Source organism: Mustelus asterias, unplaced genomic scaffold (assembly GCF_964213995.1).
Source record: "Mustelus asterias unplaced genomic scaffold, sMusAst1.hap1.1 HAP1_SCAFFOLD_2242, whole genome shotgun sequence".
Lineage (NCBI taxonomy): Eukaryota > Metazoa > Chordata > Chondrichthyes > Carcharhiniformes > Triakidae > Mustelus > Mustelus asterias.
The window spans coordinates 3735-18161 of NW_027592187.1; the positions used below are offsets into that span (position 1 = coordinate 3735).

General features: G+C 56.3%; 1 protein-coding gene across 1 annotated transcript in view; it reads left to right on the forward strand.

The window, feature by feature from the left end:
• Positions 1–348: 348 nt before the first annotated feature.
• The window catches only part of LOC144489496 (nuclear valosin-containing protein-like), a gene marked incomplete at its 5' end in the record, with an annotated part of 52445 nt that continues 38366 nt past the window's right edge, over positions 349–14427 (forward strand). The window contains one exon of the mRNA XM_078207361.1: positions 349–466. Within this exon, the coding sequence (XP_078063487.1) occupies positions 349–466 (118 nt within the window). The remainder of the gene's footprint in view (positions 467–14427) is intronic.

Genomic DNA, 14427 nt, shown 5'->3' on the forward strand with positions numbered 1-14427 from the left:
CGCTGTGTCTGTCCCCGGGCGCTGGCTCTGTCCCCGGGCGCTGGCTCTGTCCCCGGGCGCTGGCTCTGTCCCCGGGCGCTGGCTCTGTCCCCGGGCGCTGGCTCTGTCCCCGGGCGCTGGCTCTGTCCCCGGGCGCTGGGCCTGTCCCCGGGCGCTGGGCCTGTCCCCGGGCGCTGGGCCTGTCCCCGGGCGCTGGGCCTGTCCCCGGGCGCTGGGCCTGTCCCCGGGCGCTGGGCCTGTCCCCGGGCGCTGGGCCTGTCCCCGGGCGCTGGGTCTGTCCCCGGGCGCTGGCTCTGTCCTGTCTCCATTACTGCTGTGTTTGTAGTTGACACCGGGCTCTGTTCCTAGGTCCAGGCTCCCTGCATCATCTTTATCGATGAGATCGACGCCATTTCTCCCAAACGGGAAGTTGCATCCAAGGACATGGAACGTCGGATTGTGGCTCAGCTGCTCACCTGCCTGGATGGTGAGTCTCAGTTCGCAGGAATGTGCGGCTGGGAGTGAGTGAGCCCCGCGCGGGCAGCGGGGAGCGGGGAGCGGGGAGCGGGGAGCGGGCAGCGGGGAGCGGGGAGCGGGGAGCGCGCCTCCAGCGCCTGCGAGGGGGGTCGGGGGAGGGAGTGTATTTGCTGGGGGTATCTGGGTTTAGGGTGGGGGTAGGGAGTGTATTTGCTGGGGGTATCTGGGTTTAGGGTCGGGGTAGGGAGTGTATTTGCTGGGGGTATCTGGGTTTAGGGTGGGGGTAGGGAGTGTATTTGCTGGGGGTATCTGGGTTTAGGGTCGGAGTAGGGAGTGTATTTGCTGGGGGTATCTGGGTTTAGGGTCGGGGTAGGGAGTGTATTTGCTGGGGGTATCTGGGTTTAGGGTGGAGGTTGGGAGTGTATTTGCTGGGGGTATCTGGGTTTAGGGTGGGGGTAGGGAGTGTATTTGCTGGGGGTATCTGGGTTTAGGGTCGGGCTAGGGAGTGTATTTGCTGGGGGTATCTGGGTTTAGGGTGGGGGTAGGGAGTGTATTTGCTGGGGGTATCTGGGTTTAGGGTGAGGGTAGGGTGTGTATTTGCTGGGGGTATCTGGGTTTAGGGTCGGGGCTGGGAGTGTATTTGCTGGGGGTATCTGGGTTTAGGGTGGGGGTTGGGAGTGTATTTGCTGGGGGTATCTGGGTTTAGGGTGGAGGTTGGGAGTGTATTTGCTGGGGGTATCTGGGTTTAGGGTCGGAGTAGGGAGTGTATTTGCTGGGGGTATCTGGGTTTAGGGTGGAGGTTGGGAGTGTATTTGCTGGGGGTATCTGGGTTTAGGGTGGGGGTAGGGAGTGTATTTGCTGGGGGTATCTGGGTTTAGGGTCGGGGTAGGGAGTGTATTTGCTGGGGGTATCTGGGTTTAGGGTGGGGGTAGGGAGTGTATTTGCTGGGGGTATCTGGGTTTAGGGTGAGGGTAGGGTGTGTATTTGCTGGGGGTATCTGGGTTTAGGGTCGGGGCTGGGAGTGTATTTGCTGGGGGTATCTGGGTTTAGGGTGGGGGTTCGGAGTGTATTTGCTGGGGGTATCTGGGTTTAGGGTGGAGGTTGGGAGTGTATTTGCTGGGGGTATCTGGGTTTAGGGTCGGAGTAGGGAGTGTATTTGCTGGGGGTATCTGGGTTTAGGGTGGAGGTTGGGAGTGTATTTGCTGGGGGTATCTGGGTTTAGGGTCGGAGTAGGGAGTGTATTTGCTGGGGGTATCTGGGTTTAGGGTCGGAGTAGGGAGTGTATTTGCTGGGGGTATCTGGGTTTACGGTGGGGGTAGGGAGTGTATTTGCTGGGGGTATCTGGGTTTAGGGTGGGGGGAGGGGGTGTATATCCTGGGGGTATCTGGGTTTAGGGTCGGGGTAGGGAGTGTATTTGCTGGGGGTATCTGGGTTTAGGGTGGAGGTTGGGAGTGTATTTGCTGGGGGTATCTGGGTTTAGGGTCGGAGTAGGGAGTGTATTTGCTGGGGGTATCTGGGTTTAGGGTCGGAGTAGGGAGTGTATTTGCTGGGGGTATCTGGGTTTAGGGTGGGGGTAGGGAGTGTATTTGCTGGGGGTATCTGGGTTTAGGGTGGGGGGAGGGGGTGTATTTCCTGGGGGTATCTGGGTTTAGGGTCGGGGTAGGGAGTGTATTTGCTGGGGGTATCTGGGTTTAGGGTCGGAGTAGGGAGTGTATTTGCTGGGGGTATCTGGGTTTAGGGTGGGGGTAGGGAGTGTATTTGCTGGGGGTATCTGGGTTTAGGGTGGGGGTAGGGTGTGTATTTGCTGGGGGTATCTGGGTTTAGGGTGGGGGTAGGGAGTGTATTTGCTGGGGGTATCTGGGTTTAGGGTGGGGGTAGGGTGTGTATTTGCTGGGGGTATCTGGGTTTAGGGTGGGGGTAGGGTGTGTATTTGCTGGGGGTATCTGGGTTTAGGGTGGGGGTAGGGAGTGTATTTGCTGGGGGTATCTGGGTTTAGGGTGAGGGTAGGGTGTGTATTTGCTGGGGGTATCTGGGTTTAGGGTGGGGGTAGGGAGTGTATTTGCTGGGGGTATCTGGGTTTAGGGTGGGGGTAGGGTGTGTATTTGCTGGGGGTATCTGGGTTTAGGGTGAGGGTAGGGAGTGTATTTGCTGGGGGTATCTGGGTTTAGGGTGGGTGTAGGGAGTGTATTTGCTGGGGGTATCTGGGTTTAGGGTCGGGCTAGGGAGTGTATTTGCTGGGGGTATCTGGGTTTAGGGTGAGGGTAGGGAGTGTATTTGCTGGGGGTATCTGGGTTTAGGGTCGGGGTAGGGTGTGTATTTGCTGGGGGTATCTGGGTTTAGGGTGGGGGTAGGGAGTGTATTTGCTGGGGGTATCTGGGTTTAGGGTCGGGGTAGGGAGTGTATTTGCTGGGGGTATCTGGGTTTAGGGTGAGGGTAGGGAGTGTATTTGCTGGGTGTGTCTGGGTTTAGGGTGGGGGTAGGGAGTGTATTTGCTGGGGGTATCTGGGTTTAGGGTCGGGGTAGGGAGTGTATTTGCTGGGGGTATCTGGGTTTAGGGTGGGGGAGGGAGTGTATTTGCTGGGGGTATCTGGGTTTAGGGTGAGGGTAGGGAGTGTATTTGCTGGGGGTATCTGGGTTTAGGGTGGGGGTAGGGAGTGTATTTGCTGGGGGTATCTGGGTTTAGGGTGGGGGTAGGGAGTGTATTTGCTGGGGGTATCTGGGTTTAGGGTCGGGCTAGGGAGTGTATTTGCTGGGGGTATCTGGGTTTAGGGTGAGGGTAGGGAGTGTATTTGCTGGGGGTATCTGGGTTTAGGGTGAGGGTAGGGAGTGTATTTGCTGGGGGTATCTGGGTTTAGGGTCGGGGTAGGGAGTGTATTTGCTGGGGGTATCTGGGTTTAGGGTGGGGGTAGGGAGTGTATTTGCTGGGGGTATCTGGGTTTAGGGTGAGGGTAGGGTGTGTATTTGCTGGGGGTATCTGGGTTTAGGGTGGGGGTAGGGAGTGTATTTGCTGGGGGTATCTGGGTTTAGGGTGGGGGTAGGGTGTGTATTTGCTGGGGGTATCTGGGTTTAGGGTGAGGGTAGGGAGTGTATTTGCTGGGGGTATCTGGGTTTAGGGTGGGGGTAGGGAGTGTATTTGCTGGGGGTATCTGGGTTTAGGGTGGGGGTAGGGAGTGTATTTGCTGGGGGTATCTGGGTTTAGGGTCGGGCTAGGGAGTGTATTTGCTGGGGGTATCTGGGTTTAGGGTGAGGGTAGGGAGTGTATTTGCTGGGGGTATCTGGGTTTAGGGTCGGGGTAGGGTGTGTATTTGCTGGGGGTATCTGGGTTTAGGGTGGGGGTAGGGAGTGTATTTGCTGGGGGTATCTGGGTTTAGGGTCGGGGTAGGGAGTGTATTTGCTGGGGGTATCTGGGTTTAGGGTGAGGGTAGGGAGTGTATTTGCTGGGGGTGTCTGGGTTTAGGGTGAGGGTAGGGAGTGTATTTGCTGGGGGTATCTGGGTTTAGGGTGGGGGTAGGGAGTGTATTTGCTGGGGGTATCTGGGTTTAGGGTCGGGGTAGGGAGTGTATTTGCTGGGGGTATCTGGGTTTAGGGTGGGGGAGGGAGTGTATTTGCTGGGGGTATCTGGGTTTAGGGTGAGGGTAGGGAGTGTATTTGCTGGGGGTATCTGGGTTTAGGGTGGGGGTAGGGAGTGTATTTGCTGGGGGTATCTGGGTTTAGGGTGGGGGTAGGGAGTGTATTTGCTGGGGGTATCTGGGTTTAGGGTGGAGGTTGGGAGTGTATTTGCTGGGGGTATCTGGGTTTAGGGTGAGGGTAGGGAGTGTATTTGCTGGGGGTATCTGGGTTTAGGGTCGGGCTAGGGAGTGTATTTGCTGGGGGTATCTGGGTTTAGGGTGGGGGTAGGGAGTGTATTTGCTGGGGGTATCTGGGTTTAGGGTGGGGGTAGGGAGTGTATTTGCTGGGGGTATCTGGGTTTAGGGTGGGGGTAGGGAGTGTATTTGCTGGGGCTATCTGGGTTTAGGGTGGGGGGAGGGAGTGTATTTGCTGGGGGTATCTGGGTTTAGGGTGAGGGTAGGGAGTGTATTTGCTGGGGGTATCTGGGTTTAGGGTGGGGGTAGGGAGTGTATTTGCTGGGGGTATCTGGGTTTAGGGTCGGGGGTAGGGAGTGTATTTGCTGGGGGTATCTGGGTTTAGGGTCGGGGTAGGGAGTGTATTTGCTGGGGGTATCTGGGTTTAGGGTGGGGGTAGGGAGTGTATTTGCTGGGGGTATCTGGGTTTAGGGTGGGGGAGGGAGTGTATTTGCTGGGGGTATCTGGGTTTAGGGTGGGGGTAGGGAGTGTATTTGCTGGGGGTATCTGGGTTTAGGGTGGGGGTAGGGAGTGTATTTGCTGGGGGTATCTGGGTTTAGGGTGGGGTTAGGGAGTGTATTTGCTGGGGGTATCTGGGTTTAGGGTCGGGGTAGGGAGTGTATTTGCTGGGGGTATCTGGGTTTAGGGTGGGGGTAGGGAGTGTATTTGCTGGGGGTATCTGGGTTTAGGGTCGGGGTAGGGAGTGTATTTGCTGGGGGTATCTGGGTTTAGGGTCGGGGTAGGGAGTGTATTTGCTGGGGGTATCTGGGTTTAGGGTGGGGGTAGGGAGTGTATTTGCTGGGGGTATCTGGGTTTAGGGTCGGGGTGGGGAGTGTATTTGCTGGGGGTATCTGGGTTTAGGGTGGGGTAGGGAGTGTATTTGCTGGGGGTATCTGGGTTTAGGGTGGGGGTAGGGAGTGTATTTGCTGGGGGTATCTGGGTTTAGGGTGAGGGTAGGGAGTGTATTTGCTGGGGGTATCTGGGTTTAGGGTGGGGGTAGGGAGTGTATTTGCTGGGGGTATCTGGGTTTAGGGTGGGGGTAGGGAGTGTATTTGCTGGGGGTATCTGGGTTTAGGGTGGGGGTAGGGAGTGTATTTGCTGGGGGTATCTGGGTTTAGGGTGGGGGTAGGGAGTGTATTTTCTGGGGGTATCTGGGTTTAGGGTCGGGGTTGGGAATGTATTTGCTGGGGGTATCTGGGTTTAGGGTGGGGGTAGGTAGTGTATTTGCTGGGGGTATCTGGGTTTAGGGTGGGGGTAGGGAGTGTATTTGCTGGGGGTATCTGTGTTTAGGGTCGGGGTAGTGAGTGTATTTGCTGGGGATATCTGGGTTTAGGGTGGGGGGAGGGAGTGTGTTTGCTGGGGGTATCTGGGTTTAGGGTCGGGGGAGGGAGTGTATTTGCTGGGGGTATCTGGGTTTAGGGTCGGGTTGGGAGTGTATTTGCTGGGGGTATCTGGGTTTAGGGTGGGGGTAGGGAGTGTATTTGCTGGGGGTATCTGGGTTTAGGGTGGGGGTAGGGAGTGTATTTGCTGGGGGTATCTGGGTTTAGGGTCGGGGTAGGGAGTGTATTTACTGGGGGTATCTGGGTTTAGGGTGGGGGGAGGGAGTGTATTTGCTGGGGGTATCTGGGTTTAGGGTGGGGGTAGGGAGTGTATTTACCGGGGGTATCTGGGTTTAGGGTCGGGGTAGGGAGTGTATTTGCTGGGGTATCTGGGTTTAGGGTGGGGGTAGGGAGTGTATTTGCTGGGGGTATCTGGGTTTAGGGTGGGGGTAGGGAGTGTATTTGCTGGGGGTATCTGGGTTTAGGGTGGGGGTAGGGAGTGTATTTGCTGGGGGTATCTGGGTTTAGGGTGGGGGTAGGGAGTGTATTTGCTGGGGGTATCTCGGTTTAGGGTGGGGGTAGGGAGTGTATTTGCTGGGGGTATCTGGGTTTAGGGTGGGGGTAGGGAGTGTATTTGCTGGGGGTATCTGGGTTTAGGGTCGGGGTAGGGAGTGTATTTGCTGGGGGTATCTGGGTTTAGGGTCGGGGGAGGGAGTGTATTTGCTGGGGGTATCTGGGTTTAGGGTGGGGGTAGGGAGTGTATTTGCTGGGGGTATCTGGGTTTAGGGTGGGGGTAGGGAGTGTATTTGCTGGGGGTATCTGGGTTTAGGGTCGGGGGAGGGAGTGTATTTGCTGGGGGTATCTGGGTGTGGGGGTCGGGGTAGGGAGTGTATTTGCTGGGGGTATCTGGGTTTAGGGTTGGGGCTGGGAGTGTATTTGCTGGGGGTATCTGGGTTTAGGGTCAGGGTAGGGAGTGTATTTGCTGGGGGTATCTGGGTTTAGGGTGGGGGGAGGGAGTGTATTTGCTGGGGGTATCTGGGTTTAGGGTGAGGGTAGGGAGTGTATTTGCTGGGGGTATCTGGGTTTAGGGTGGGGGGAGGGAGTGTATTTGCTGGGGGTATCTGGGTTTAGGGTGAGGGTAGGGAGTGTATTTGCTGGGGGTATCTGGGTTTAGGGTGGGGGGAGGGAGTGTATTTGCTGGGGGTATCTGGGTTTAGGGTGGGGGGAGGGAGTGTATTTGCTGGGGGTATCTGGGTTTAGGGTCGGGGTAGGGAGTGTATTTGCTGGGGGTATCTGGGTTTAGGGTCGGAGTAGGGAGTGTATTTGCTGGGGGTATCTGGGTTTAGGGTGGGGGTAGGGAGTGTATTTGCTGGGGGTATCTGGGTTTAGGGTGGGGGTAGGGAGTGTATTTGCTGGGGGTATCTGGGTTTAGGGTCGGGGGAGGGAGTGTATTTGCTGGGGGTATCTGGGTTTAGGGTCGGGGTAGGGAGTGTATTTGCTGGGGGTGTCTGGGTTTAGGGTGGGGGTAGGGAGTGTATTTGCTGGGGGTATCTGGGTTTAGGGTGGGGGTAGGGAGTGTATTTGCTGGGGGTATCTGGGTTTAGGGTGGAGGTTGGGAGTGTATTTGCTGGGGGTATCTGGGTTTAGGGTGGGGGTAGGGAGTGTATTTGCTGGGGGTATCTGGGTTTAGGGTGGGGGTAGGGAGTGTATTTGCTGGGGGTATCTGGGTTTAGGGTGGGGGTAGGGAGTGTATTTGCTGGGGGTATCTGGGTTTAGTGTCGGGGTTGGGAGTGTATTTGCTGGGGGTATCTGGGTTTAGGGTGGGGGGAGGGAGTGTATTTGCTGGGGGTATCTGGGTTTAGGGTCGGGGTAGGGAGTGTATTTGCTGGGGGTATCTGGGTTTAGGGTCGGGGTAGGGAGTGCATTTGCTGGGGGTATCTGGGTTTAGAGTGGGGGTAGGGAGTGTATTTGCTGGGGGTATCTGGGTTTTGGGTCGGGGGAGGGAGTGTATTTGCTGGGGGTATCTGGGTTTAGGGTCGGGGTAGGGAGTGTATTTGCTGGGGGTATCTGGGTTTAGGGTCGGGGTAGGGAGTGTATTTGCTGGGGGTATCTGGGTTTAGGGTTGGGGTAGGGAGTGTATTTGCTGGGGGTATCTGGGTTAGGGTCGGGGTAGGGAGTGTATTTGCTGGGGGTATCTGGGTTTAGGGTGGGGGTTGGGAGTGTATTTGCTGGGGGTATCTGGGTTTAGGGTGGGGGAGGGAGTGTATTTGCTCGGAGTATCTGGGTTTAGGGTGGGGGTAGGGAGTGTATTTGCTGGGGGTATCTGGGTTTAGGGTGGGGGTAGGGAGTGTATTTGCTGGGGGTATCTGGGTTTAGGGTGGGGGTAGGGAGTGTATTTGCTGGGGGTATCTGGGTTGAGGGTCGGGGTAGGGAGTGTATTTGCTGGTGGTATCTGGGTTTAGGGTGGGGGTAGGGAGTGTATTTGCTGGGGGTATCTGGGTTTAGGGTGGGGGTAGGGAGTGTATTTGCTGGGGGTATCTGGGTTTAGGGTCAGGGTAGGGAGTGTATTTGCTGGGGGTATCTGGGTTTAGGGTGGGGGTAGGGAGTGTATTTGCTGGGGGTATCTGGGTTTAGGGTGGGGGTAGGGAGTGTATTTGCTGGGGGTATCTGGGTTTAGGGTGGGGGTAGGGAGTGTATTTGCTGGGGGTATCTGGGTTTAGGGTCAGGGTAGGGAGTGTATTTGCTGGGGGTATCTGGGTTTAGGGTGGGGGTAGGGAGTGTATTTGCTGGGGGTATCTGGGTTTTGGGTGGGGGTAGGGAGTGTATTTGCTGGGGGTATCTGGGTTTAGGGTGGGGGTAGGGAGTGTATTTGCTGGGGGTATCTGGGTTTAGGGTCGGGGTAGGGAGTGTATTTGCTGGGGGTATCTGGGTTTAGGGTGGGGGTAGGGAGTGTATTTGCTGGGGGTATCTGGGTTTAGGGTCGGGGGAGGGAGTGTATTTGCTGGGGGTATCTGGGTTTAGGGTCGGGTAGGGAGTGTATTTGCTGGGGGTGTCTGGGTTTAGGGTGGGGGTAGGGAGTGTATTTGCTGGGGGTATCTGGGTTTAGGGTGGGGGTAGGGAGTGTATTTGCTGGGGGTATCTGGGTTTAGGGTGGAGGTTGGGAGTGTATTTGCTGGGGGTATCTGGGTTTAGGGTGGGGGTAGGGAGTGTATTTGCTGGGGGTATCTGGGTTTAGGGTCGGAGTAGGGAGTGTATTTGCTGGGGGTATCTGGGTTTAGGGTGGGGGTAGGGAGTGTATTTGCTGGGGGTATCTGGGTTTAGTGTCGGGGTTGGGAGTGTATTTGCTGGGGGTATCTGGGTTTAGGGTGGGGGGAGGGAGTGTATTTGCTGGGGGTATCTGGGTTTAGGGTCGGGGTAGGGAGTGTATTTGCTGGGGGTATCTGGGTTTAGGGTCGGGGTAGGGAGTGCATTTGCTGGGGGTATCTGGGTTTAGGGTGGGGGTAGGGAGTGTATTTGCTGGGGGTATCTGGGTTTTGGGTCGGGGGAGGGAGTGTATTTGCTGGGGGTATCTGGGTTTAGGGTCGGGGTAGGGAGTGTATTTGCTGGGGGTATCTGGGTTTAGGGTCGGGGTAGGGAGTGTATTTGCTGGGGGTATCTGTGTTTAGGGTTGGGGTAGGGAGTGTATTTGCTGGGGGTTTCTGGGTTAGGGTCGTGGTAGGGAGTGTATTTACTGGGGGTATCTGGGTTTAGGGTGGGGGTTGGGAGTGTATTTGCTGGGGGTATCTGGGTTTAGGGTGGGGGAGGGAGTGTATTTGCTGGGAGTATCTGGGTTTAGGGTGGGGGTAGGGAGTGTATTTGCTGGGGGTATCTGGGTTTAGGGTGGGGGTAGGGAGTGTATTTGCTGGGGGTATCTGGGTTTAGGGTGGGGGTAGGGAGTGTATTTGCTGGGGGTATCTGGGTTTAGGGTCGGGGTAGGGAGTGTATTTGCTGGTGGTATCTGGGTTTAGGGTGGGGGTAGGGAGTGTATTTGCTGGGGGTATCTGGGTTTAGGGTGGGGGTAGGGAGTGTATTTGCTGGGGGTATCTGGGTTTAGGGTCAGGGTAGGGAGTGTATTTGCTGGGGGTATCTGGGTTTAGGGTGGGGGTAGGGAGTGTATTTGCTGGGGGTATCTGGGTTTAGGGTGGGGGTAGGGAGTGTATTTGCTGGGGGTATCTGGGTTTAGGGTGGGGGTAGGGAGTGTATTTTCTGGGGGTATCTGGGTTTAGGGTCAGGGTAGGGAGTGTATTTGCTGGGGGTATCTGGGTTTAGGGTGGGGGTAGGGAGTGTATTTGCTGGGGGTATCTGGGTTTAGGGTGGGGGTAGGGAGTGTATTTGCTGGGGGTATCTGGGTTTAGGGTGGGGGTAGGGAGTGTATTTGCTGGGGGTATCTGGGTTTAGGGTCGGGGTAGGGAGTGTATTTGCTGGGGGTTTCTGGGTTTAGGGTGGGGGTAGGGAGTGTATTTGCTGGGGGTATCTGGGTGTGAGGATCGGGGTAGGGAGTGTATTTGCTGGGGGTATCTGGGTGAGAGGGTCGGGGTAGGGAGTGTATTTGCTGGGGGTATCTGGGTTTAGGGTGGGGGTAGGGAGTGTATTTGCTGGGGGTATCTGGGTGTGGGGGTCGGGGTAGGGAGTGTATTTGCTGGGGGTATCTGGGTTTAGGGTGGGGGTTGGTAGTGTATTTGCTACGGGTATCTGGGTTTAGGGTCGGGGTAGGGAGTGTATTTGCTGGGGGTATCTGGGTTTAGGGTGGGGGTAGGGAGTGTATTTGCTGGGGGTATCTGGGTTTAGGGTCGGGGTAGGGAGTGTATTTGCTGTGGGTATCTGGGTTTAGGGTGGGGGGAGGGAGTGTATTTGCTCGGGGTATCTGGGTTTAGGTTGGGGGGAGGGAGTGTATTTGCTGGGGGTATCTGGGTTTAGGGTCGGGGTAGGGAGTGTATTTGCTGGGGGTATCTGGGTTTAGGGTGGGGGGAGGGAGTGTATTTGCTAGGGGTATCTGGGTTTAGGGTGGGGGTAGGGAGTGTATTTGCTGGGGGTATCTGGGTTTAGGGTGGGGGTAGGGAGTGTATTTGCTGGGGGTATCTGGGTTTAGGGTGGGGGTAGGGAGTGTATTTGCTGGGGGTATCTGGGTTTAGGGTGGGGGTAGGGAGTGTATTTTCTGGGGGTATCTGGGTTTAGGGTCAGGGTAGGGAGTGTATTTGCTGGGGGTATCTGGGTTTAGGGTGGGGGGAGGGAGTGTATTTGCTGGGTGTATCTGGGTTTAGGGTCGGGGTAGGGAGTGTATTTGCTGGGGGTATCTGCGTTTAGGGTGGGGGGAGGGAGTGTATTTGCTGGGGGTATCTGGGTTTAGGGTGGGGGTAGGGAGTGTATTTGCTGGGGGTATCTGGGTTTCGGGTCGGGGCTGGGAGTGTATTTGCTGGGGGTATCTGGGTTTAGGGTGAGGGTAGGGAGTGTATTTGCTGGGGGTATCTGGGTTTAGGGTCGGGGTAGGGAGTGTATTTGCTGGGGGTATCTGGGTTTAGGGTCGGGGTAGGGAGTGTATTTGCTGGGGGTATCTGGGTTTAGGGTCGGGGTAGGGAGTGTATTTGCTGGGGGTATCTGGGTTTCGGGTCGGGGTAGGGAGTGAATTTGCTGGGGGTATCTGGGTTTAGGGTCGGGGTAGGGAGTGTATTTGCCGGGGGTATCTGGGTTTAGGGTGGGGGTAGGGAGTGTATTTGCTGGGGTATCTGGGTTTAGGGTGAGGGTAGGGAGTGTATTTGCTGGGGGTATCTGGGTTTAGGGTAGGGAGTGTATTTGCTGGGGGTATCTGGCTTTAGGGTGGGGGTAGGGAGTGTATTTGCTGGGGGTATCTGGGTTTAGGGTCGGGGTAGGGAGTGTATTTGCTGGGGGTATCTGGGTTTAGGGTGGGGGAGGGAGTGTATTTGCTGGGGGTATCTGGGTTTAGGGTGAGGGTAGGGAGTGTATTTGCTGGGGGTATCTGGGTTTAGGGTGGGGGGAGGGAGTGTATTTGCTGGGGGTATCTGGGTTTAAAGTGGGGGTAGGGAGTGTATTTGCTGGGGGTATCTGGGTTTAGGGTCGGGGTAGGGAGTGTATTTGCTGGGGGTATCTGGGTTTAGGGTGGGGGAGGGAGTGTATTTGCTGGGGGTATCTGGGTTTAGGGTGAGGGTAGGGAGTGTATTTGCTGGGGGTATCTGGGTTTAGGGTGGGGGGAGGGAGTGTATTTGCTGGGGGCATCTGGGTTTAGGGTGGGGGGAGGGAGTGTATTTGCTGGGGGTATCTGGGTTTAGGGTCGGGGTAGGGAGTGTATTTGCTGGGGGTATCTGGGTTTAGGGTCGGGGTAGGGAGTGTATTTGCTGGGGGTATCTGGGTTTAGGGTGGGGGTAGGGAGTGTATTTGCTGGGGGTATCTGGGTTTAGGGTGGGGGTAAGGAGTTTATTTGTTGGGGGTATCTGGGTTTAGGGTCGGGGGAGGGAGTGTATTTGCTGGGGGTATCTGGGTTTAGGTTCGGGGTAGGGCGTGTTTTTGCTGGGGGTATCTGGGTTTAGGGTCGGGGGAGGGAGTGTATTTGCTGGGGGTATCTGGGTTTAGGGTGGGGGTAGGGAGTGTATTTGCTGGGGGTATCTGTGTTTTGGGTGGGGATAGGGAGTGTATTTGCTGGGGGTATCTGGGTTCCGGGTGGGGGTAGGGACTGTATTTGCTGGGGGTATCTGGGTTTAGGGTGGGGGTAGGGTGTGTATTTGCTGGGGGTATCTGGGTTTGGGGTGGGGGTAGGGAGTGTATTTGCTGGGGGTACCTGGGTTTAGGGTGTGGGGAGGGAGTGTATTTGCTGGGGGTATCTGGGTTTAGGGTGGGGGTAGGGTGTGTATTTGCTGGGGGTATCTGGGTTTAGGGTCGGGTGAGGGAGTGTATTTGCTGGGGGTATCTGGGTTTAGGGTGGGGGGAGGGAGTGTATTTGCTGGGGGTATCTGGGTTTAGGGTGGGGGTAGGGAGTGTATTTGCTGGGGGTATCTGGGTTTAGTGTGGGGGTAGGGAGTGTATTTGCTGGGGGTATCTGGGTTTAGGGTGGGGGTTGGGAGTGTATTTGCTGGGGGTATCTGGGTTTAGGGTGGGGGTAGGGAGTGTATTTGCTGGGGGTATCTGGGTTTCGGGTCGGGGCTGGGAGTGTATTTGCTGGGGGTATCTGGGTTTAGGGTGAGGGTAGGGAGTGTATTTGCTGGGGGTATCTGGGTTTAGGGTCGGGGTAGGGAGTGTATTTGCTGGGGGTATCTGGGTTTAGGGTCGGGGTAGGGAGTGTATTTGCTGGGGGTATCTGGGTTTAGGGTCGGGGTAGGGAGTGTATTTGCTGGGGGTATCTGGGTTTCGGGTCGGGGTAGGGAGTGTATTTGCTGGGGGTATCTGGGTTTAGGGTCGGGGTAGGGAGTGTATTTGCTGGGGGTATCTGGGTTTAGGGTGGGGGTAGGGAGTGTATTTGCTGGGGTATCTGGGTTTAGGGTGAGGGTAGGGAGTGTACTTGCTGGGGGTATCTGGGTTTAGGGTAGGGAGTGTATTTGCTGGGGGTATCTGGCTTTAGGGTGGGGGTAGGGAGTGTATTTGCTGGGGGTATCTGGGTTTAGGGTCGGGGTAGGGAGTGTATTTGCTGGGGGTATCTGGGTTTAGGGTGGGGGAGGGAGTGTATTTGCTGGGGGTATCTGGGTTTAGGGTGAGGGTAGGGAGTGTATTTGCTGGGGGTATCTGGGTTTAGGGTGGGGGGAGGGAGTGTATTTGCTGGGGGTATCTGGGTTTAAAGTGGGGGTAGGGAGTGTATTTGCTGGGGGTATCTGGGTTTAGGGTCGGGGTAGGGAGTGTATTTGCTGGGGGTATCTGGGTTTAGGGTGGGGGAGGGAGTGTATTTGCTGGGGGTATCTGGGTTTAGGGTGAGGGTAGGGAGTGTATTTGCTGGGGGTATCTGGGTTTAGGGTGGGGGGAGGGAGTGTATTTGCTGGGGGCATCTGGGTTTAGGGTGGGGGGAGGGAGTGTATTTGCTGGGGGTATCTGGGTTTAGGGTCGGGGTAGGGAGTGTATTTGCTGGGGGTATCTGGGTTTAGGGTCGGGGTAGGGAGTGTATTTGCTGGGGGTATCTGGGTTTAGGGTGGGGGTAGGGAGTGTATTTGCTGGGGGTATCTGGGTTTAGGGTGGGGGTAAGGAGTTTATTTGTTGGGGGTATCTGGGTTTAGGGTCGGGGGAGGGAGTGTATTTGCTGGGGGTATCTGGGTTTAGGTTCGGGGTAGGGAGTGTATTTGCTGGGGGTATCTGGGTTTAGGGTCGGGGGAGGGAGTGTATTTGCTGGGGGTATCTGGGTTTAGGGTGGGGGTAGGGAGTGTATTTGCTGGGGGTATCTGTGTTTAGGGTGGGGATAGGGAGTGTATTTGCTGGGGGTATCTGGGTTCAGGGTGGGGGTAGGGACTGTATTTGCTGGGGGTATCTGGGTTTAGGGTGGGGGTAGGGTGTGTATTTGCTGGGGGTATCTGGGTTTGGGGTGGGGGTAGGGAGTGTATTTGCTGGGGGTACCTGGGTTTAGGGTGTGGGGAGGGAGTGTATTTGCTGGGGGTATCTGGGTTTTGGGTGGGGGTAGGGTGTGTATTTGCTGGGGGTATCTGGGTTTAGGGTCGGGTGAGGGAGTGTATTTGCTGGGGGTATCTGGGTTTAGGGTGGGGGGAGGGAGTGTATTTGCTGGGGGTATCTGGGTTTAGGGTGGGGGTAGGGAGTGTATTTGCTGGGGGTATCTGGGTTTAGGG